Here is a 25,354-nt window from a genome sequence, read left to right as displayed (position 1 = left end):
GTGATTTATCTCTTCATATTAATTTATAAATGAATGTTAACATGAAATCTAAACAACTAAATGTTTATGTATCACTAGTTGTTGGACTGAGCGCGCACAGTCCCCCAAGATATACAAAACTGTCTTGTAAAAATATTATGTAAAACACGAGCATTAATAAATGCATGTAAATGCTCGTATAGAAATTACAATTATCAAAAGTAATTAGCTATTATTTTTTTTGGGGGGAGTATATCGCAAATGACAACACAATAGAGCCACTTGAAAGAGTATGTAGCTCTACAAAAAATGTTTGAGATTTTGCAGCAACATGTAGCTCTATACAAAATGTTTGAGACAAATATTCATACAAAAAAAAGATGGTACAATTTAGCAAAACCAAAAGGAAGCCGTATAATTGCTGCAAATGGATGCTAGTGATTCATGTCAATCCTCCATTAACTACGGTAGTGTTTTCATGTCAATCCTCTTCCATTAACTACTGCAGTTGCAGATTCATTCTTTCAAAAGGGGGATATGTCCCCACACATTGGAGCATTTTCAGCTTCACATTCTTCCATGCGTGCTACCTGAAACGTAGAGAAATACTTGCATTGTCATCTTAACTACTTAAGCGCGTAAAATTGAGAACATGTGTCTCCATGAAGCTTACCACTGGAATAGCCGTCAAACCAGTAATTGTTCCTCTCCATAGTCTTGTAACTTCTTCCTACACAATTAAAATCCGCGGAATTGAAGTAATTGACATAAACAAAAGCAGATGAATACAATACAGTAGTTGATTTTAGAGGATTATAATTGCAGTAATAAACTAATTGTTGAATAACATATACGTATGACCAACTGAACACAACCAAGCATGCAAGAAATTGGCAAGCAAGATTAAACACAGACAACCCTGCTGAGAGTATAAATGTGGAATAGAGGTAATATCACCAAAAGCTTGTATTATTGTTTGTTCTAACAACAGGTTAACGAAACACATGTGTACTGACATGTAAGTAAAGCCAGCTATTAGAAATGCCTTTTTATACATTGGTCTCAACAAACTTTGGTATCTCTTATTATACAAGTTACAGACAGTACCAAGGTCCAAGACTGCCAACTAAATTAACAAGCGCAAAAAAGCGAACATACAAATCCAGGCCAGTTGGAAAAAAAACTGTACTCCCAAAATCTTCTAGTAACCTTGTTGATCCAAAGACACACAACAACAAAAGTACCATCGTATTGAAGTTTCAAAATTATGCAGTTCGGGATTGTAGATTTGAGTTTACTGACCTCGTCTATATTGTCAAAAATGTGCGAGAACTCAGCGAAACTTACGACACAATGGAAAGAAGAAAAGCTAATCAATTGTTCATATACCTATAAATCTATAATTCTGAATGAGTGAATCATTCTAAACAGAATACAGAGCTTGCCAAACCAAGTTTACAGTGAAGATCAAAATTGAGAAGTTACCATAACTGAAAGGCACTGTATGCATGAGGCTCTCAAGGAATGTTTCTGATATTCTGCCCCCGTTTCCCGAGCTAACATGCAGACTTTGTTAACAAGATTTGCGATATTGCGGGCATAAGTGTTATCAGTCTCTGCATGTGTCAAAGTCTTGTAAGGAATCCCAATAACGGAAAAAAATAATTGTAGCATAGTACATATATGGAAACATACTACAGATTAAAACAGGTAGCGTAATTTATTTTTGAATAACATGAAACCTATCCTACAAGGTTTATCACATGTGCCATATATAGGTGTATTGCTAACCAAGGGTCCAAAGCTTAAAAACCTTGACGGCCATCGGCCCATCCTCAAGTAAACCAGCAGGATAATTTGTACTCCTTTCCGTAAACTTCAAACACAGTATGAACAATATATGTCGTGCTTCAAGTAAATATCTATTGGGCTTTATCGGTAAATAATTAGATACGTTTAGTGAACTGTGGTTGTGATATTTACATCCACGATAGAGCAAGTAAATGGAAATTATATACATAACAAAGGCCACAATGACAAGGTTTTATGAAATGAGAAATTAATAGAAAGGTGGACATAAATTGAAGCCCAAAATCTAACAAATTACATGATTATTATCACTGAAGCTCTACTTGAACAACTCTTCTAAAAAATCAGTGAACGAACATTCCTCTAAAACACAAAATTTTCTCTACAAATATGGAATATGGAAGTCCATGAAGCAAAAACAAGCAAATCTCGTACTTTACCTGACTATAGATTAATCGAGTTAATGTTTGGCATCCAGCTACTTGTACAGAAATTTCCTTAGAAGATCCAAAACCTCGTCACTAAGAAGCAACAGATTGGCTGCAAAGTATTCCCAAAGAGAACATACATTCATGCATGCTCTAGATAACCCTATAACCAATTATGAGACTCCCTATTCTCCCTTTAACTCACAAATTTTGTTTTCTGGTGTTAATAATTGTCTTATCTTTGGCATCCCTAATTTATTTCCTTTAAGATCAAATCAGCTAAGCATAAGATTGACACTCAAGCACCCCATTCCCCATCACTTTTCCACTAAAACCTTATAAACTTATTCTGTATTTTGTTAATTTGTGGGTTATGGCAGTGATAACAATGAAGATAAGTATACGACGGACAACTGTAACCCTTGTCATTTAACTAAAACCTGATGCAAATAGTAGTACTACATACAATTGAATCATTGCGTATTTGTTAGCCTTTTTATCTAATTTTCCAAACGAACCTAACAAATTGCAAACAGTTGAGAGATACTGCATGACATAGTTCCCTAAGTACTTAGATGACCTTGAGAGATAGAAAAGAGTTATGACCAACGACAACAAGATACAGATTCCAACAATCCAAATTAATAGTATCCCGCCAGATGCACCTTCAATATTTAATAGGAAATGCGGGAGAGCAATTCCCATTTGGAATCCCTGCGGACATTCAAGACAATAACTGCAATGAGATGCTCAATATATGCCTGGATGACTGGCTGAGAAAGACATGAACTCACAAAATTGATGATATACTCAACACATTTTAAACAGAATAAGATAATGTACCCGTCTCCCATCTAGATGACCATACTTTTCATAATTCTCGCGGGAAACGGGATCAGTCATGGACGGGTAAGCTTTTGAAATAAACTCCACAAAATACTTGTTAGCCTCTACAAAGAAAACAAAATACACCAACACATTAGGAATAGGTAGGCATATAAATCAACAAGAAAAAGCAAAGTAGCATCTGCACAAACAACATCTACCAGGATCTGGATTTTTGTCATGATGGTAAGGAATAGAAAATTTTCCTATAAGCCTTTTTAATTTCTGGATCAGAAGCTCCAGATTCCAAACCAAGAATGTTGTATGGCTCAAAAACTTGAACCTGAATACCAAGCAAAAGAAATAAATTTAGGGGAAACCTGTTTCACGATAAAAGTTCAGCACCAATAGGGAGATCTGTATTTTAGCCGAACAATCAACAGATTCCTCTTGCAAAATATACTTACCTCAGCACTCATATATTTTATGTAATAAATCAAGAAGGCCATAAAGACCCACAGCAACACAAGTGTCATGTTACTACAAGTGGAGAAGTTTGAAACCTGCACATCATGAACAAAATCAAGCAAATGATGTAATGAACAACAAGTAAAATCAAAAACTGAAATAGCAACAATGATATATTATGGACAAACACAATGATCACATAGACACAAACCCTTTTCAATAGTGATTTATGGTATTTTCCAGAGCGAGGGCATACGACACATTGACAATGTAAGCTTTTCACCTTCTTCGCAAAACAACACAGTTTTGAATTTGTATAAGGCACTAAAGGGAGTGCCATCGTAGTCAAAATAAATATAGGAAACAGTGAACTATTCTCTTCCGAAGTTGTCATCTTTACTTGATAAGAGGAAACTTATATGAAACCCGTATCCCTGCAAAAACGGTTACAAATGAAAATTTATCAGTATCACTCAGTTAAACTAAAGCACCAGCAAGGATTCTCAATGACTACAACACCAAAAGACAGATCAAAAGTAACAAGCAGGACTGCTGCCTCAATAGCTTATTTTACAAACCAAAATTCTAACACAATGCCACTGCTGATTCTGGATCCGCCACTGGCGGTAATAAAGGTACGATATGAGCCTCACTCAGAAACAATGGTCAACATATGACTTGTATGATTAATTGAACACATCTAAAATTATGGGAGCCCAACTCCCAACTTCAACTCCATGCAGTCTACTCACTGGGTTTTTTGACCAGGACACTAATCTGTATTTCATCGAGGGGACAACCGATAATGATTCTAGTATCAATCAACATTCAATGCCAATAACAAGGGTTTATCACAAACAACTAAAACAAGAGTTTATCACAATCAGCTAAAACAAGAGTTTATTATAATCAGCTAACATAATATCTCATCCTAAAAAATAACTTTTAGTTGCATACAAATAGTAGTACTACATAAAATTGAATCACATTGTATTTGTTAGCCTTTTTATCTAAATTTCCAAACAAACCTAACAAATTGCAAGCAGTTGCACCTTGAAATTTAGCAGATATTCCAGTTTCCTTTTCCTAATTTCCAAACAAGCATAACAAATTGCAAACTACTGCAATTTGGAATTAGCCAAGTATAAAGCTTAGACTAACACCTTAAACAGTTGTGTTAGAAAAAAGGTCAATAAAATTAATATATAATTCAAACAAAACAAAAATAACCTCATAAACCCTATAAATTCATTGACAAGCCCAGAAATCAAGAATAAAAAAAACTCCATTTACAATAAACTAAAACATGGGTATTGGTATTAATGTAAGAAAAATTAAAATAAACTAAAACGGGCTATAATCTATCAATGGAGCTAATTGCTTCAATTTCTGCACTTCTATCAGCAATCGACTTTTAATTTCACGAGTCTCGGCATCTAACGCTACAATCGTATTAGTCTGATTCATCTTTCCGCATATCTTTTCACAAATTCATCAACAATTAAACAAAATGGAGGAACCCTAAATCAAATAAAGGATGAAAAAGAAGAGTTAGAGATAGAGGGAAACCTTATGAGAGAGGTCTTGATGCCGGAATCACGACAGAGGAGTAGAGGCCGACGAAACATTTTGATCGGATAAACAGAAACCGAGGAAACTGATGGGTGGTCATGACTCTTGACGCGAAGGGAGGAGGAGGAATGGAGGATCTCAAACAAAGCAAAGAGAAAGAGGAAAAAAATCAGGCGAACGTGGCAACTGGTTGGGGAAAAAGGCTGAACGTAAAACTTAGGAAAATAAGGGGCATTATAGTAATCTCACTGTTACAGGAATAGTAAATCAAGTTCAAGCCTTTATATGTGTTATGATTTATTTTCTATTGACTATTTTAGAAAAATAATAATAATAAGAATTATGACAACCATGAATGAACGTGATGTCATAAGTCTCATAAGTATCAACTACATAAATCATAAATGTTTTGCATGGTTGCATATATCTAATTTGGTGTTTATTAATTTGAATCACTTAGTTCCACTAGAAAGCAAATTATACAAATTGTAAGATGATGTAATTGAAAAAAAAAATTATTTCTCATGATAAACGACGTAGTGTGTTTGTGTAGTTGGCGACCTAGATGAATACTTTTCACTTTATAGTATACATGTATTTTATTAAATATTGAGCTTAAAGAAAATCTAAAATTTTAACTATTCAGTGTAGCAATCGGAGCATCGCCCGGGCCACACACTAGTTTCTATTTATTAAATATAAGTTATGCTTTTGATTATATTTGAATAAGTTAAATTTTAGCACTTATCTATCTATTATCTATCTATCTATTATCTATTACTATATTCTAAAAGAGACACCAGTAATTACACGTGTCATTTCCTGGTGCGATTTTTTCCCGCCAAAATATATTTTTTAAACTTTTTTTAAAATATTTTACTTTGCATTTTTTTAGGAAACTAAGATAAAAAAAATGAAATACAAAATATAATTGAATTACCATTGATAGAATATTCGGTTATTTTGTAAATATTATGTATTAATCTATCTATTACTATATACTAAAATAGACACCAGGAATGACACGTGTCATTTCCTGGTGCGATTTTTTCCCGCCAAAATATATTTTTTAAACTTTTTTAAAAGATTTTACTTTGCATTTTTTTAGGAAACTAAGACAAAAAATGAAATAAAAATATAATTGAATTACCATTGATAGAATATGCAGTTGTTTTGTAAATATTATGTATTAATTAGATTCCTAATTAATAGCCTCATACAGAGTATCACGCTATTGTACAACAAATAGTTTGTATATATACTGACAATACACAATCAATGAAAGTCAGGGGAATTGTTTCTCACAACCATAAATGTAACTACGTAGTACATGATATATTATTGGAAGAAAAATGAATCAATATTATTTTCTCCTTTACAATTTGATTTTATTTATGTATTCTTATAACTTTTTAATTAATTTATATAATATTGAAGAATTGATTTCTAATGTTAGTCTAAAAATAATACACGGTGAGTACGGATGTTAATTAAAATAATAATAAGTGGTAAGTATACAACCATATAATCCGTAACTTTGTACTCCGTATTGTACTAATATGCATATTTAGCTTATTTGGATATTTATTTTATACACTATGAATTCAAACTTTTGCATATATTCTTTTTACTTTCACGTTTTCCTAATATCACAAGTCTTTTATTTAGTATTTTAGTAATACGTGCGTTGCACGGGACCTAACCTAGTTAATTTTAAATAAGTCACAACAATTTTTTTAAAGGTAAACAATTCACACCATTTTATGACTTGTTGTTGCAGATTACATAACATGTCACTTTTTTTAAACAAAATTGACAGGCTTTTCAAAGAATTTTTGACACAATTTTCGGTGTAACTTTTTAACACATTATTCGATATGATAATTGGACACTTTTATTAAAAAAATATTTTTTTGAGATGGATTTTTGATACTCTTTTCGAGAAAATATACTAAAAAATTTATATTAAAAAAATTAGCCTCAAAATAATTATAAAAAATATGACAAAAATAAGCTTGAAATACAATAAAAACCACCAAAATATAATGTAGTACTGGTCATTGGTCACTTAACTTGTTTAAATTCGATGGGTGCTAAAGTTAGATGTATTAAAATATAATAAAAAACATGACTTATTTTTAATAGATGGCCCAAAGATTGACATATTCTCATAAATTTTTCCTTTGATTTTTTAATTAATCATGTTGTACACATTTTAAACTACCCTTTGCAATGGTATATAGTAGGCCAAGGGCCCTAAACTAACAAAGGTGCGACAGTAAAGTCAGACCCAATTGAGCCAACAACTCAAGTAGAAGAAACAGAACGATCTAATGAAGGAAAAGTCAAAGAGAGACGGAACCCGAGAAGATCTGCGCCATAAGCTAGGAGGTTAAGAGGTGTGGAATAAGCCAATGCTGACGTGGTCACTGATCGAGGTAGAAAACAAGGTCGTTACTAGTCTCTCCTAATCAAACAAATTACCTAAACTAACCACTAAACACAAGTAAAGCGGTAAGCAAGGGTCGGAATCCACAAGGACTAAGGTGCGTTAATTTATGCTAATCGAACAACAAGCTAGGTCGAAACGGGGTTTTGCAAAATCCTAATAGACTAAAACTAATTAAACTAAACTAAGAAACCAAAAGTAAACGAGATTAGGGAATGGGTCAAACAACAACAAATCATGGAATGGACATAAAAGAATTGAAAACGGGGAAGATTCACAAGCACTACATGATAAGCGTTGAATTCACAAATAGTTCCAACTATCTCCCGACTTGCGAGCAATTTCCCTAAGCATCAAGGATGAACTCCCGTTCTACCCTATCATACCCGGGGTAAATCAAAGTCACAATTCAACCAAATAGTCAAGTTTAGGTCTTTAATCCCTTTCCAACCCAACTAAACTACTCCAAGCAATCATGAAACACTTAATTGATCAAGTTAAATGCAACATATATGTATCGGAAATGCTTAAACATGTAATAATTTAATCATGAAAATCCCTAATTTCTAATCACAAACACCCAAACCAATCAATGTTGAGTTTTCACCAAACCCTAATCAATAAACTACTCCATAATCATAAAAACACAAAATTTATAGAAATTAACAACTAAAAACATGATTCTAAACAATAACAATAACTAATCTAAACATGGATAATTAAACTAAACATGAACAATTAAACTAATTAAACAAATAAATGAAAACAATAAATAAAGAAATAAATGAGGAGAGAGAGTAAGAAATTTCTCATTGATTAATGGTGGAAATCTTGAACAAAATTGCCACACTTGAATTCAAAAGCCCCAATTTTTCATTGATTATTTCTCACTTTTCTCTCTCTAGAAACTAAACTAAAACCCTAAAAATGTTCTAAGTATTTACATTGGTTCCCCAAAACTATATAATAAAGGGAGTATATATGCTCAAAAACTAATAATAAGAAATTAAAAAGGGAGAAATATATTCATCCAAGAAAATAAAACAAAGAAAAGAGAATTAATTAAAAAGAGGAGAAATTAAAAAGAGGAGAAAGTAAAAAGTAAAGAAAAAAAAGAGAGTAAAACAAAAGAAAACCCAACCAAAAAGCAATCCGTGGACTATGGACCACGGTGCACATAGAGCATGGTACACCAAAAGAACATATGTGCATAAGCAAAAGAACATGACACTACGGCAAAAGAACATGCGATATAATATTTCACTTTTTTGTTATAAAAATAATATATTATTTTACTATTTATTAAAAACCTAAATAAAAAAATACTCATGCTCTTTTCTCGTAACCGGATGTTCTTTCAATTATATATTAGTGTTCTTAAGGTGTGCCATGCTCTATGTGCACCATGGTACACCTTCTAAATTGCGACCAAAAAGCCCACCGTAGCTTTTTTTTTTATTCAAAACCAATCAGACCCCCTAATTTCCTTTGTCTCCTTTTGGTCATCTTCTTCGTACTCCTCTAAAATGGGGTTTCAATCCCCTCTTTCGCTGATGCGCTCTCCTCCCTCGCAACTCTTCACCATCTAACCGTCAATCATCATCAATCCTCCACCATCAACGTTAATCATCATCTCGATCATAACCGTTCATCATCAATCATCAACATATAATCCCAGCCCTCAATCAAACGGCCCAATTGCTTCACGCCCATCAATCAATCGCAACCGTCAGTTTCGAACAGTACGGCGGTGTACCGAGGCCACCAACAAACACCAAGGCAAGCCAGCACGTGACTTTCATTAATTCCGTACAAATTTGAGCGGTGAAATGTTCGGCCGAACCTGAAAAAGGTTCGGGCGAACTTGATTGCTGTTCGGACGAACTCCTCGATGGTTTGAGCGAACCTCATACTTACAGGAACTCTAAATCTTCGGTTCGGTCGAACTCGATACGGTTTCGAACGAACCAATATACTCTATTTTTGCTCTGTATTTTGTTGCAATTTTTCTCTGAATTTGGTCTTGCAATTGATGTTGTTTGCTGCATTTTGTTGTTTGCGGTGCTATTGTGCGAAGGTGGTGAGGTGGTGTTTGCCTTGCGTGGCTGCACGTTGGTGTAGAATGGTGAAGGAGAGCAGGGGTGTTGTCAGTGCTGTCAGCTGTGGTGGTTGGAAAATAGGCAGACCGGGGCTGTGATATGTGTGCTTTATATAGAGTTTTTACCCCCGTCCCTTAGTACTTTTTTATCTCAAATGAGCTCTTCGAAGCGATTTTTAGTACTAATGTGCTCCTTGTAGTGTGTTTGTAGTTTCAGGTTCATCATTGTAGGAATTAGCATATTTTTGTGCATTTCCTACTCATTTGAATCAATACAAGAGATTATGTACTTTCGAGAGCACAAACATTAAGTTTGAAGAGTTTTGAAGCAAAGCGAATAACGAAGGAAGTACAAAAATGACTATAGTCCACTACTTTAAGAATAAATCAAGTTCTACAACTCCAAATGATGTACTTCCAATTGGGTTGGATTCTAGACTTCAATAGCTTTCCAACAAGTGGTCACTTGCCTGATTCCGACGAATAACGAAAGAGATATGACGTTTTGAAGATAGAGGATCGTGCAGTTTCAACACGCGCCCGATCGGGCGGGCTTCGCCCGATCCGGATCGGGCGGTCATTCGGGGCGCTGTTCTGGGCATTTTGCAACCGCCCGATCTTGGCCGACTATCGAGCACATCGCCCGATCGGGCGACGCCAACCTCCAGCGTATTTCGCGAGTTTTTATTTCCGATTTTGGGCTCTATTTTGGGCAAACTATAAATACTAGCCCCTCATATTTTTAGTGACATCTACTATTCTAGTTTTCAATACTTAGTTTATTTCTAGTTTTCTCTCCAATTATTCAAATACTTAGTTTTTAATTTCAAGTAAAGATCCAAGCTTTATTATTTTATTTGTTCTTCAATTCGGTATTATTTCCTACCTTAATTTATTTTGTTGCTTTAATCATGTTTTCCATTATGCTAATTGCTTTGTTATTTATTATCATGAGTGAGTAGTTTAATTTCTAGGGTTTAGGGGATCTATGAATGCATGATTGGGATTATATGTGGACTTGATTATTGATTGATTGATTATAATTTCTATAGCTTATTATTATTGCTCGTCAATTCTGTTCGGCCGGACTATTTTGATTTGAGTTTGATTAACCTTGGATTATGCGCCGAGAGGTAAAAATCTGATGTTTTTGGTCTGTGCCTATTAGATAGGAATTATTTCTAGTACGTAGCGAGAGCCCGCTAGTTGTTCTATCCTAAGGAATTCATAAGATTCGAGAGATGCATGTTTTCCTAGTTATGATTGTTAATTGATTGTCATTGTTCGTTGTCCAATCCCGGTCTGCATTTATGGTGAACCGCTGCCCTAGATTCCTTTAATATTGTTATTTTCCGATTTGATTATTTGCTTTAGTTTAATACACAACCCAATTCAAACTCTTGTTACTAGTAGTCTAGATTAGTAATTTAATAGTAGAAAGAACACTTGTTTCCCTGTGGATACGATCCCTGCTTCCCTTGCTATATTTTTAGTTGGTGAACGTTAGGCTTATCTTTGATAGGAGTACGATTTAGCCTGTCAAATTTTGGCGCCGTTGCCGGGGCAACGGTTTTATTTTCTGTTATTAATTGTTTTTCTAGATTATTGTTTGTTACTTCTCAAGGGACTCCCGTTCCTTGAGACCGGATCTCACGACTATTTTCTAGTTTTTGCTTGTTTATGCCCATGACTGTCCATACCAGCGATCTGACTTCGTTCGATCCTGAACCTGAACGGACCTTTCATAGACGGCGTAGATTCGTTATACAGTTGAGAGACTATTCTGACTCTGAATCCGACTATCTGATTAGCAATCTATTCCATACAGATTCAGAGATGGGTGACCAAGCACCACCACCGCCACCCCCACTTGTGCCAAGGCTTACAGACTACTCTAAACCAAGTCTGTCTATGCTCCCCAAGGCAATCATGCCTCCCATTGCGGTCGAGAATTTCAAGATCGAACCCCAACTGATAAACATGATCGAGAGACACCAATTCGGTGGGGAAAAGGGTGAAGATCCTAATCTCCATATTCAGTCTTTCATTCAGTATTGTGCCACCATTAAGCAAAAGAATTTAACACCGGAGCAGACTATGGAGATACTCTTTCCATTTTCATTGAGTGGGAAGGCAAGGCTATGGATTAATAGTCTCAACCGCGCAACTATGAAAATCACCGATTGGAATTCTTTGGCCCTTGCATTCTATGTTAAATATTTCCCACCTGAGAAGACAGCTCGTCTAAGGGGAGAGGTATTAGGTATCTCTCAACAAGAAGATGAGAGTTTGTTCGAGGTTTGGGAAAGATTCAAGGACTTGCAAAGAGAGTGCCCACACCATGGTTTGGAGGACTAGTTCCTGGTTCAGCAGTTCTATAATGGTCTGGGTAATGAGTCTTGGTGTCTTTTGGATTCAGCTGCCAGTGGGAGATTTATGCAACTGGAGGTTCCTAGAGCTTTAGAGGTGATTGAGGAGATAGCCATCCATAGTGCCCAATATGGGAATCCTAGAGGTTTTGCCGATCGTAGTGTTAAGCATGAGATGAACTCTATTGAATAGCTTACTGCTCAGCTAACTGCCCTACATCACAAGCTGGATAATATGAAAACGCATCTTCCCAAGCCACCCAACAAGCTAGTGTCGCCGCAATGAGTGCTCAGTTGGCCAATGTCTGTAATAGTTGTGGGATGCAAGGTCATTATGCACCGAAATGTAGGAGCTCTATTGAACAATGCAATGCATTCCAGGCCTACAAGCAGAACAATCCGTACTCCAACTCATACAATGAGGGGTATAAAAACAACCCCCTATTATCATATAGGAGTACTAATGTTCAGAACCCCCACCAGATTCAACACCCTCCACCACCACAACAACCTTACCAACCACCACCACAGCAGCCCTACCAACCGCGAAGTAACTACAACCCGCAGCCTAGTGGACCACCTGGCTTTCCTCCACAGCCTCAACCCACACAGCCTGATCCCATGCTTGTTGAGATGCGGAATATGATGTTAGAATTGCAGAAGTCTCTGAGCGAAAAGGATGCCAAAATCGATGCCCTCACCGCTCATAACAAGATCATGGATAAACAGTTGGCACAAATGGCTACTACTCTCGCAGAGAGACCCAAGGGTCAACTCCCTTCACAGCCTGTGACCAGAGAGTCTGTAAATGCTGTCACTTTGCGGAGTGGATATGAGTATGATGGGCCACCTATGACTATAGAGGAAGGGGTTGAAGTATCTGTAAGTGGTGCTGTGCCAAGAGAAAGTGAGAATGTGGTCAAAGAGAAGGAAGCTGACACAAGGGTTGAGAAGAAAGTTGAGATACAAGTTCCACCTATCAAACTTCCCTTCCCTCATCGTCAGCTAAAGAACAAGCTAGACAAGCAGTTTGGTAAGTTCTTAGAAGTGGTAAAGAATCTGCAGGTAACGGTCCCTTTCACTGAATTAATTACTCAAATACCTGCATATGCTAAATACATGAAAGACATCTTGACTAGGAAGAGAGCATTTAGTGAGGTGGAGACTATTGCATTTACTGAAGAGTGTAGTGCCTTACTACAAAATAAGTCTCCACCCAAGTTGAAGGACCCCGGGAGTTTCTCTATCCCGTGTAATATTGGCAACCTTTTTATTGACAAAGCCTTATGTGATTTAGGTGCCAGTGTTAGTGTCATGCCCTTGTCTGTCTGTACTAAATTGAACATGGGTGATTTAAAAGTTACCAATATAACTCTGCAAATGACCGATCGATCTGTAAGATACCCCCTATGTGTTCTAGAAGATGTGCCTGTTAGAGTAGGTAAATTTTTTATCCCTGTTGATTTTGTTGTGTTGGACATGGAAGAGGACAGGCAGATCCCTATTATTTTAGGTCGACCTTTCCTACACACTGTGGGGGCAATCATAGATGTCAAGAATGGCAAGCTGACCTTAAATGTGGGGGATGACAAGGTTACTTTCAATTTAACCCATGTTGCTAAGAGCCCTATGGTAGAGGAGTCATGTTTTGGAGTCAATGTTTCTAATGATTATTTTAATACTAAATTGACTCATACTAACTCCAACAATCCTTCGGAAAAAGAGCATGTTTCAAATTGTTTTGCAGGTGGAGGTAATCGGAGTATGAACTCTTCGGCATGGGTTCGAAGGGAAGCACGATTTGATGATGCTGAGACCCGAAAGGCCGAAAGTTCGGTGAACGGTGGGCATCGCATTCATGATAGGGGTCGTGGTCTGTCACCCCCCGCGCCACATAGCTCATCCAAGGCAATTGATTTGACACCAGATGGCACCATCTTTGGTGCCCCCATTCGATGAGTTGTCGTGGCTCTCATCCCCTTCCTTTCGTTGTCTGTGCATAAACTGAGATTGTGTAATGGGGACATTACACCAATCTAATAGGGGATGAGTACTTAACTATCCATTTATTGCTTTCCGTAGTGTACTTTATGCTTTCGTTTTGTGTGTTTTAGTATAATTTTTGATCAAGTGTGTGATTCAGTGTAGTCCTTGGTATTGGAGAGGCGAGATGAGTGTATTTTACGGTTTTGGTGTTTAATGTTATGCAGGTCTAAGGCCCCAAGCTCGAAAAAGTTGAATCAAAGCCAAACGGAGCAGCTTGCATTTCGCCCGACCCGGATCGGGCGAAGAGCGCCCGATCGACACAAAAGGCGAGTGAAATGCCCGATCGGGCGAAATTCCGCCCGATCGGGCGGTTGATGATGACGTCGTAGAAAGGTCAAGGAAGGATTCTGGGCTGAGAAAAGTCAATAAAACAAGGCATTGCATTTCGCCCGATCCGGATCGGGCGAGGTGCGCCCGACCGGGCGCGCACAGATTCAACGAAAAGTTCGAAATTCTCCCGATCGAGCGATCTGCTGCCCGATCGGGCGATCTGCTGTCCGATCGGGCGATTTGCGAATCAACGACAAATAAGCCACGGGTTGCTCACTTTCCTCATGATACCCCTTGAGCCAATGAGGACATTGTCTGATTTAGCTTGGGGGGGTGTTTCACTCACTTGTACATATTAGGTATGTTTTTCCTTTTATTTTTGCATTTACTTATTTTTGTGTGTTTATTTTGGCGTGTTTAATGTTTTCTAGAGTAGTTTATTGCTTTGAAAAAAAAAATACAAAAATACGTTCCGATGAATACAATATCATGCTTCCTTGTGCCCCTTGAACGAAAATTGTTTTGATTCTTGGTATTTGATGTTGGCAATGTAGATGTGTTAGCCATGATTTGATATTCGATTGCTTTGATGCCTTAACATGAGTCAACTCCGACTAACTATTTGTGGACTTGGTGCTTAACTAGTTGATTTGGTTAGGATGTGTGATAGCTTCCTGGTGTGTCATTGATTTTGAGTATTGATTTGCAACTATTAGTAGTGTTTTATGACTCATATACATGCACATTGTGGAGGACGAAGGCATTTTTCTATTTAGTAGCCTTCAGATGAAATTAGATACATTTGTCCCCTCCTTTTCTACCCATGTTGTTGCTTGTGCCCTTTTATTCGGTGACTAGCCATATTACAAGCCCATGAAAAACCCCATTGGTTACTAGTCCCAAGCCTAGCTTGGGGGAGCTAATAGTAGTGAGGTGAGGGAGTTGTAGTGTGCTACATTTTGAGCACAAAGTGGGTATTGAAAATGGAGTTCGTCTTATCATGTTTGTTGTTGAAAATGAGTTGAAAATGAAAAGAGATGAAAGAACAAAACAAATGTGAAGGTTGCTAAAAAAGAAAGAAAAAAAAAGAGAGATTGAAAAAGAAAAGAAAGAGAAAAATCTATTACTCTCATAAAAAGTTCAAAGTGTTGTTTCAATCAAGTTCTGCAAATTCATATCCTTATGAGTGATTGGTTACAATTGTGAAAAAAGGCAAGAAAGTATGGTGTTGGCTATTTGTTGTTTTGTCATGGGTTGAGTGGGAGATTATGGTCATTATGTTGATTGATCACGGTTGTTTTTAGGATTTATGCTCCCCAAAGCCAAGGCTTTAAAGCTCACATTATACCCAAATTTACCGCACCCTTACCTAAGCCTAACATTACAAGCTTTGAAGACCTTCCGACCTTTGTGCATAGAGTCGTACTTATGTGAAAATAGTTGTTTATCAATGCAAGTTATGGCATGACATATTTCAAGTCGACTACTAGGTTGAGTGTATGTTTTTCTAGACACACGAGTGTTGTGAGTTTGGCAGGGCATTGTTCACTTATATGTTGGGAGGAGAGCGAACGGGTACATCTTTTATCCGCCACATAAATGAGTGATGAGTGTGTGAGCACTAGTCTTGAATTCCATTGTGCACTTGTGGTTCGCTTTGCGTAACGATTGTTAGGGAGGATTTGTGGTAGGGTGGATTTGATTGGTTGACATTGATGCATGCTCGTTAGATTTTGCTTTGAATTATGTTTTTCATTTTGAAATATGGTGGGGGTGAAGTTGGTCTTGTATTTATCGATGATTTTCTTGCTTAGGGACAAGCAAGGATCTAGCTTGGGGGAGTTTGATATGTGTGCTTTATATAGAGTTTTTACCCCCGTCCCTTAGTACTTTTTTTTATCTCAAATGAGCTCTTCGAAGCGATTTTTAGTACTAATGTGCTCCTTGTAGTGTGTTTGTAGTTTCAGGTTCATCATTGTAGGAATTAGCATATTTTTGTGCATTTCCTACTCATTTGAATCAATACAAGAGATTATGTACTTTCGAGAGCACAAACATTAAGTTTGAAGAGTTTTGAAGCAAAGCGAATAACGAAGGAAGTACAAAAATGACTATAGTCCACTATTTTAAGCATAACTCAAGTTCTACAACTCCAAATGATGTAATCCAATTGGGTTGGATTCTAGACTTCAATAGTTTTCCAACAAGTGGTATCTCGCCTGATTCCGACGAATAACGAAGGAGATATGAAGTTTAGAAGATAGAGGATCGTGCAGTTTCAACACGCGCACGATCGGGCGGGCTTCGCCCGATCCGGATCGGGCGGTCATTCTGGGCGCTGTTCTGGGCATTTCGCAACCGCCCGATCGGGCGGAATTTCGCCCGATCGGGCCGACTATCGAGCACATCGCCCGATCGGGCGACGCCAACCTCTAGCGTATTTCGCGAGTTTTTATTTCCGATTTTGGGCTCTATTTTGGGCAAACTATAAATACTAGCCCCTCATATTTTTAGTGACATCTACTATTCTAGTTTTCAATACTTAGTTTATTTCTAGTTTTCTCTCCAATTATTCAAATACTTAGTTTTTAATTTCAAGTAAAGATCCAAGCTTTATTATTTTATTTGTTCTTCAATTCGGTATTATTTCCTACCTTAATTTATTTTGTTGCTTTAATCATGTTTTCCATTATGCTAATTTCTTTGTTATTTATTATCATGAGTGAGTAGTTTAATTTCTAGGGTTTAGGGGATCCATGAATGCATGATTGGGATTATATGTGGACTTGATTATTGATTGATTGATTATAATTTCTATAGCTTATTATTATTGCTCGTCAATTCTGTTCGGCCGGACTATTTTGATTTGAGTTTGATTAACCTTGGATTATGCGCCGAGAGGTATAAATCTGATGTTTTTGGTCTGTGGCTATTAGATAGGAATTATTTCTAGTACATAACGAGAGCCCGCTAGTTGTTCTATCCTAAGGAATTCATAAGATTCGGGAGATGCATGTTTTCCTAGTTATGATTGTTAATTGATTGTCATTGTTCGTTGTCCAATCCCGGTCTGCATTTATGGTGAACCGCTGCCCTAGATTCCTTTAATATTGTTATTTTCCGATTTGATTATTTGCTTTAGTTTAATACACAACCCAATCCAAACTCTTGTTGCCAGTAGTCTAGATTAGTAATTTAATAGTAGAAAGAACACTTGTTTCCCTGTGGATACGATCCCTGCTTCCCTTGCTATATTTTTAGTTGGTGAACGTTAGGCTTATCTTTGATAGGAGTACGATTTAGCCTGTCAGGCTGCGTGGGGTGTAGAATGGTGGCGCGAATTGGTGTTGCAGGTTAGGCTGGTCGGCTGCAGGTGGTGTGAGGATGGTGTTGGTGAGTTGATAGCTGCAGCACGTGTGGTGATGGTTAAGGAGAGGGTGGTGTAGTATAGGGAGGAGAGGTGCATTGGTTGCTTATTGTTCTTTTAAACAATTGACTTTCCTTGACCGCCCTTTGAAACCGGTAATTCGATCCCCGAACAATATGCACCTACACAAAATAAAAATAGAAACTAGGAGAAAAATAAAATAAATAATAATAATAATATTAATAACTAAATGAGAAATAGAAAAGGAAATAAATAGAAAATAGAAAATTAATAACGAAAACTATAATAATTAAAATATGAAATTATAAAAACAAGGAAAACAAACAAATTACGAAATTAAGGCCTAAAAACAAAGAAAAATCACTAAGTAAGCTAATTAAGCTACAAAATATTAAATAAAATAAATAAAGGCTAAAAATGATAAAATTAGACAAATATAAAATAAAATAAGCTAGAAAAATACCTAAAAACTACCCCTAGGAGTGACATAAATGTCACTCATCAAACTCCCCCAAGCTAAGCTTTTGCTTGTCCTCAAGCAAAATAAAATGAAAAACGGGGAGAGAATGAGATTTATTCAAACAAAACGAAAATAAAGAAAATCAAGGATGAGAATATACACTAACTCACTGTCGTAGGAATCACGGTTGCATTTAAGCACATGCAACAAGCTCTTTAAACCCCTAAATCGCTCTAGAGGGCGAGTGAGATCTCGCAAGGGTTTCCAACAAGATTAACCCGTAACTCTTATTAAGCACAATTAAGACAATCCACCCAAAGTCATCTCATCAAGCACGGTTCACCAAACATGGTCAATTCAAACAAGCTTTCAAAGCATAACCATCATCAAGATGCATCCACAAGTTACGAATATAGGGGATAGACTAATCTAAGGTGCAAGAGAATCACAATCAAAGCATCGAATCATCAATTAGGCTCACTAAGGCATCAAAAAGTCAAAAATTGTTCTCAAATGGATAAATATGATCACAACCACCCAAAATGCACATTGACTCCCCCAAACTTGACTTTTGCTAAAAGAATCTTGGATTGTAAGATTAAGGAACTTGAGTAATGGGTCTAGAGTCTCGATTCTTGAGCCGCAATGACATTCATCATCACTAGGGAAAACTTTACTTAATAAATCTTCAAGCTCCCACTCAATGATCTAAACTAACCCACTTTTTCAAGGACTTGTGGTATTTACCACTTATTGACTCTTTTTTTTTTCTTTTTGTAAACTTTAATAGGTTTATTATGCCTTGTGGGCTCATTGGCGCCACTTATTGACTCGGACTTGACACTTTGGCTTTCGCCTTGTGGGCTCAAATGCACCACTTATTGGACTCAAAACATAAATCACAATCTTTTTGTTCTTTTTACAATCCTTTTAACTCTTAGCATAGCTTATTAGACGGAATGAAGTGCACCAAAGGGAATTAAGGTAGCAAAGAACATCCAAAAGAGAACAAAACAAACTCTTTTCAAACCAAAACTCACCATTTAGAATTATCGAAAACTTTTTCAAGTTGAGACTCAAGCAACAAAGATTAAGCTATCCCTAATCGCCCTAACTCACACATGCAAATATCCAACGGAAATACATCTACTCAATTATCCAAATGACAAGCAAGGGAATCCACATTAAAATTCATCAAGATTCTTCCTTTGGACGAGCAAATCATTTTTTCGTGCTTTTATTCAATCACTTGAAACTTTTTTTTTGGATTTTCTAAACCTTTTTTGATTTTTTTTTTCAAATGTTTAATAAAAATTGAAAGAAAAATAGATAAAGAAAATGTTTTTGGATTTTGAAAATTTTGAAAAAAAGGAGAAATAAAGAAAAGAAGGAAGGAAAACCTCCCCCAAGCTAGAATTAAGCATTGTCCTCAATGCTTGAGACAAAGACTCAAGGGAAGGGAGGGGGGGGGGGGGGAAAGAAAACACGCATTCAACCAATATACAAATTTCCGCAAATCACAACACATTAGAGAAAGAGAAATGGAGGCAACCAAATCGACATTTCAACCATCCAACCTCATGCTCCAAAAAGTCATATGCCAATCAACCCATGGATTAACGAAAAAGGGAGAGGAAGGACACTACCAGATAGTAGGTGGGTATAAATACCCGCAATTGATCCAATTTCTCCATTTGAAATCAACTTTATCCAAATTTGTGCTTTGCTTCCCTTATGCAATCGAGAATGAGCGCTTATTCCACTTAAGTACCTAAAACAAAAATTGAAAAGAAACATAAGTAAGAACAAAAATAAATAAAATGAAAGCAATAAAGCACGGGTTACTTCCCGAAAAAGGCTTGTTTAAGGTCCCAAGCATGACCATTCTAGTAAATAACAATTCAAAGATCGCAATAACTTGTCAAATGCACTAGAACACATTTCACAAGATATTAAGTATGCAATGACAAGATGCAACATGTGCATAAAGTACATTGCAACTCTATGACAATGAGGAGAAGGATGCCTGTGAGGGGGTCGAAAAAGCGCGAGGCTAATGCGTGACCTTGTCCCTCGTGGGTGTGACGATTATTTTTATTCAATCAAGTGTAATTGGATTTCCTGTGAGTATACACCCAATTGACTAGTAATATAGGAGTCGTCATTCAGTTTTTAACAACAATGAGAAAAACTGACAAAACCCGGTTATCGTGACATAAAGGGAGTGCAATTATGTTTGACCACGACGGCCGTAGGTTCCCTTGTGATCCCTGGTGTGGGGATCTCTCAATATACACCCGCAAGGTAGAGATTGAGGGTTCGGGGGACTGTAACTACCGAGAGGAGTAATTCGCTCGTCGATAACTCCAGAGGCAGGATATCCTTACTAGCTCAGCATAAATAATTGAAGGGACATGCGTTAACTATTAAACTAATCTGAATTGATTTTAGCAATATGCAACATATAATACTAATTCGATCGTGATTATCTGATTTAAATAGCATTAAGGGACCTAGCATGATAATCCGATTTCCCAAAAATATTATATTTGTTAGACGTGATAGAACAATCATATTAGGTTAGTTTAACAGTTCATAAAAAGGGCGAGTAAAGCAGTTAAATCATCGAAAAGGGACACATTACGACGCACCCTTGAGAGGTGCGTCACGGTTCTCAGAAAACTAACCACTTTGACTTTGCTATTTCTCCTTTTTATTTAACGAATCTCGATTATGGGACAAGATACATTCTGTTCGATTTATGGATCGATTACGACAGAACGCGTGAACAGTTTCGCAGCGAGAGGCTTAGGCTAAGGGGTTTAGAGTCAATACTCAGAATATATTATGTGTTGTTGTGTTGTTTCACGTCGAAACTAGGGGTCTATTTATAGGGAAGAGTTCGTGGAAGGATAGAATTGCAGAGTTCTAATCCGCAAAGAATTAGGAAAAGAAACGTACCCAGGTATTTTCAGCGCCCAGGCCTGGGCACCGAAGATTTCGGCGCCCAGAGCCAGGCGTTGAAAATAGGGTCTGGGCAGTTTTTGTTTAGTCAGATTCGGATTCTAAAATCCGTAGAGTTTGAGATTAATTTGAGTCTCTTAGCGCGTATCAATTTGTGACGGAATGCGTCTGGGCCCGTTACGAACTCTAGGTTCGTTAGGATTTTAATTAATACGTAACTCTTATTTCTGAATCCTATTAGGAATAGGATTCTCGCGGTTTTCTATCTCATTTAGGATTTATGTTGGAATGCAACACCTAATTCTAACAGGTTTCTATCTTTTATGATTTGCCACTTTTAGAAGCTACCTTTTACGACAGTTACTATTTTTAGCAGGTTTCCATAAATAGCAGGTTTTGGGTAAAATGAAATGGGGAATCGAGATTCGTTTATTTTATAGGAGATGCGTTGTCAAGTGGAGTTTTTATGCTTTCATCATCGAACCTTTCCCTTGCGGGAATGGGGACAAAAGTAGGTGTCTACAGTTAGCCCCCACTTTGACTGAGTCTTGGAGTAAGACGATGGTCAAAGTATTAGACGGAGTGCGTCACACAAGCCATGGTGTATGTGACCTGTTTTGCGAGGGTCTCACGAGCCCCCGAGTGATAACATTTGACATAAGGGTCATCACTTGAAGTGTCGACATATCCCTCACGTGTCATTGGGATTTGTCAACCGATAGTATAGAAACTTCCTCACTTTGTCATTGGAAGGATCTAAAGATGCGTAGAAACTCCCTCACTTTGTCATTGGGAGTAACTACAGATGTTTTCGAAATTAAAGCTGTAAAGTGTAATTGGGCCTGGCCAAGCCCAATGTAATCCCCCGTAATTTTATAAATTTTATTAATAAATTTTAAAATATAGTTAATTGTATTTGAATAGAATTTACGAATTTTGGAAATAAATAATATAATTAACGTATATTTATTTATTACATTTTAATATTTTCAACGATTTACGAAATTGAAAATGATTTTAGAATTTTAAGTTAAAACGAATTCGAATTACGAAATTCCGTTCGATTGAAATTAGGAAGCAATCCTAACCATTTTGGATTCAACAAACTAAATCTTAATCCTAGCCCAAGTAGTAAAGCCCAAGTTAAATAAACTACCAAGTAAACCCATAACCCTCTCCTTGTTTTTACTTCACGTAAAACTCAAATCCCAAACCCTCCTTATTCCTCCTCCTTCACGTGAAACCAACCTCCTCCCTCTCCTCCTTGCAGCCCCCTCTCCGCCTGCGTCAACCACCATCAACAGCCGCCGCCGCGACCACCCTTCCACCTGCACGCCGCCGTCGGTAACTCTCCTCTCCCCTCTGTTTCTTCTTCGATCTCCCTTTCCGTTTATCACTCCTCCTCTCCCCTTAATTGTGGCTTTCGTTTTTCGCACAACCACCACCGAGGACCACCAGCATTCGTCACTACGCCCAGCCACGCACCACCGTGTGCGGCTCTGCCACCAGCCGTCCTCCGTCGGTACCTCTTCCTCTTCCCTTTCGTTTTCTTTTGTTCCCTTTCGTTCCCCTTTCCCTTGTTGTTTATTCATCCTCCTCACTCGTGTTATGTTGTTGCGGCAGCCACCACCGCGCGCACCACCGCCCCATTGCCGCGCGCACCACCGCCCCATTGACGCCGCGCCGCCGCGCCGCTGAACCACCTCCGGCCAGCCTTCTTTCCTTCTCTCTTTTGGTTATTTCTTAAAACCTAAGTAATTAAATGTTTTAATTATATTTTATCAATTTAATTTATGTTTTGATTGAATAAATTTATGATTTTTATGATTTAATTACTAATTTTTAGATTATATGTTGTCGAAATTAATTTAATTATTTTCAGATTTGTTAATTACGTTTAAATTAGGGTTTTAATGAAGTTTTATTAACTTAATTCATGTTTCGTGAATATAAATTATAAGTTTTTATGATTAAGTTAGATTTTCAGATTATACATTATGCTTAATTGATAATTTAATTTTCAGATTACATAGTTGAATTGAAATAAGGAATTTAATTATTAAAGCATGGATTTTTAAGGTTTTAATGTTCTAAAATCATAATAGAATGATTATACATTATTAAAGCTATTATTTTTATGATCTTAAGAATGTTAATTATGTTTTGGAATAGTTTGAAATTAGTTATGTTTCTGAAAATTTAAAGTACGATGTTTGCAAAGAGTTTTCAACGAATTTCAATCACTAATTTAATAATTATGATGATAGGAAATCAAAGGTTTAAGTTTTGATATTGGGAAATGTTCTAAATATGTTTAGGATGCATTTAGAATGCTTTGTTATGGTTTCCAATGATTAGGAATTGATTTAGGTACGTTTCTTGATTGTTTTAGGCGGAGAATTCTTTGTGGGCGACTTTTGAAAGTGTTAAAGTGGCCTATCAGTTTGTTTACACAAGGTACGTACATACCTGTGTGCTTGGAACGTGTGCTAATTGTTGAAACCATGTTGAATCTTGTTGTTGAACTTGGTTATGTTGATATTATTGTTGAACTTGGTGATGTTGATATTATGGACGAACTGGGTTATATTGAATGTGCATGTTTAATACTGTTGGACAAACTTATTGAACTTATTTTGCACTATAAGAACTGTAACATGTTAGTATGGATGTTTGATACAAACATGTTGGTTGGGAACACTAGATTATTCTATATGATTGGGTTGGATCAATTGGTTGTTATTCCCTTTCTATCTTTTCACTACTTTATAAGGGCGGAGGACCTTGTTTAGTAAGTTGAAACTTTATGCCCATATACAGGGTTGCTCATGGTTAAAGGAAAGGTTGGTTAAGTTGGAATGAGTCTTGATTGATGCTTTTATGATCACTTACTTAATTCCAAGATAAAAACAGTTGTGAACAATTGTGAATTGTCTGTCTTATGTAATGGTTGAGTCATAACGGAATCTCAATTTGTAAATCATGTAAAGTGAAACTGAATAGCAATAGCTTTAGACTGTGCACGTCTGAAGTGACGGACAAACAGGAGTTGGGGTTCATGGTGGTAGCCCATGGCCTTTTCTGGGACCGGATTGATCACCGTGTCCTATTTTTATTTAAACGTTCCTCGATATCGCAGGTCACTGAGGTTACGGAGTCGCGCCCGTACCTCGTCTTCCTTAGTGAAGACTTCTGGATGGTCAACTCGGTCCATTGTCTATTTCAACTAAAATAATATTATGGTTATTAAGCCTAGCTTAGTCTAGTCAAGTATAATCGTCAATTTATTATGTTTTGTCTGTCCTTCCTTATATTTATTAGTATCATGTTAGGGTTGTTGGTTTGATAGTATCATGCTAGGATTGTTGTTGTTTTAGTATGTAGTACTCAGCTTTGCTGATTACGTGCTTTGTTTGTGTGTGTTGATCATGGCTATGCCTTATTGATCCTGTGATGACCCATCTTTGGTGAGCAGTCTCTAAGGATCAATAAGCGTTGCCCATCTACAGGTTTGAAGATGATGCATCATTGGGATCAGTATTAGAGAGCTTGTAGTTCTATTCGTTTAATTAAGTGATTTAATTTGTTAACTTGGATTTGAAATTTGTCGTACTATTCGTATTTCCTTAATTCAGTTAATTGTTTTGGACCTAATGTGTAATAGATTATTTATGAACCTAAAAGTTAGTTTTATGTTTTCCGCTGCAAAATTCTGAATAAGCCGTAACGTTTTCACACGGGCGATAATACTTTGATAATTCCCTACAGTTATATTTAAAAAGAGGTTATTTTAGAAAATGGGAATTGTTGGGGTGTTACAAAGTGGTATCAGAGCTAAGGTTTTATTTTAATAAATTTTAGGCGCCTAACTATCTAGTTATTTAAAATAAATTTCTTAAAAATCGAGCTTCTACGGATTATAGTGTTAAAAAATTGGTACTTTTTTTTGGGGATCCGATTTCCTTTTATCCTGTTTGAAAGTATATAATATTTCTTATTTAAGTTCGAAATCAAATTATTATTAAAGTTAAAGTGATACTTTCGACATTTCTATTTTTCTTATTATTTATTATTCAAAAAAAACAAAAAAAACAAAAAAAAAAAAAGTACATTTTTTTTAGTTGTTCAAGAGTTAGAATTCGTTATTAGAAAATATAAATCTTTTCGAATTAATAACTTTATTTTCTAATTTATTCGCTACGCATTTCCTTAATTTATTTTACTTAATT

At 36.6% G+C, this 25,354-nt stretch overlaps 1 protein-coding gene, 1 long non-coding RNA gene and 1 other non-coding gene across 6 annotated transcripts; 1 reads left to right on the top strand and 2 right to left on the bottom strand.

Annotated features, from left to right (window-relative positions):
- Positions 1 to 112: 112 nt before the first annotated feature.
- On the bottom strand, positions 113 to 5,268 carry LOC110800808 (uncharacterized). 3 transcript variants are annotated; one of them, XM_056830349.1, is made up of 9 exons: positions 5,079 to 5,268; positions 3,721 to 3,943; positions 3,509 to 3,604; positions 3,263 to 3,384; positions 3,060 to 3,166; positions 2,882 to 2,930; positions 1,465 to 1,595; positions 653 to 709; positions 113 to 569 (listed from the first exon to the last, which is right to left on the bottom strand). In XM_056830349.1, the coding sequence occupies exons 5-9, from the start codon at positions 3,117 to 3,119 to the stop codon at positions 504 to 506; spliced, it is 363 nt and encodes a 120-aa protein (XP_056686327.1). In that variant the 5' UTR covers positions 3,120 to 3,166; positions 3,263 to 3,384; positions 3,509 to 3,604; positions 3,721 to 3,943; positions 5,079 to 5,268; the 3' UTR covers positions 113 to 503. The 3 variants fall into 3 exon arrangements, 2 of the variants coding, with proteins under 2 accessions (XP_056686327.1, XP_021861825.2); XR_008922176.1 differs by lacking the exons at positions 113 to 569; positions 653 to 709 and having other exon boundaries at positions 2,229 to 3,166; XM_022006133.2 differs by lacking the exons at positions 3,060 to 3,166; positions 3,263 to 3,384; positions 3,509 to 3,604; positions 3,721 to 3,943; positions 5,079 to 5,268 and having other exon boundaries at positions 1,465 to 2,328.
- A 6,601-nt stretch (positions 5,269 to 11,869) lies between these two features.
- On the bottom strand, positions 11,870 to 11,976 carry LOC130466554 (small nucleolar RNA R71). Its single transcript, XR_008926759.1, has one exon. It is a non-coding gene; the product is annotated as a small nucleolar RNA R71 (small nucleolar RNA).
- Positions 11,977 to 21,995: 10,019 nt separating this feature from the next.
- Positions 21,996 to 24,923, top strand: LOC130465915 (uncharacterized). Of its 2 annotated transcripts, none has more exons than XR_008925938.1 (4): positions 21,996 to 22,643; positions 22,749 to 22,860; positions 23,518 to 23,582; positions 24,601 to 24,923. It is a non-coding gene; the product is annotated as an uncharacterized lncRNA (long non-coding RNA). The 2 variants fall into 2 exon arrangements; XR_008925937.1 differs by having other exon boundaries at positions 21,996 to 22,647.
- Positions 24,924 to 25,354: the final 431 nt, after the last annotated feature.

This window comes from Spinacia oleracea, chromosome 1 (genome assembly GCF_020520425.1).
Source record: "Spinacia oleracea cultivar Varoflay chromosome 1, BTI_SOV_V1, whole genome shotgun sequence".
Lineage (NCBI taxonomy): Eukaryota > Viridiplantae > Streptophyta > Magnoliopsida > Caryophyllales > Amaranthaceae > Spinacia > Spinacia oleracea.
Note: the sequence above shows the minus strand (reverse complement) of the source record. Positions and strands in the feature narration are given on the sequence as shown.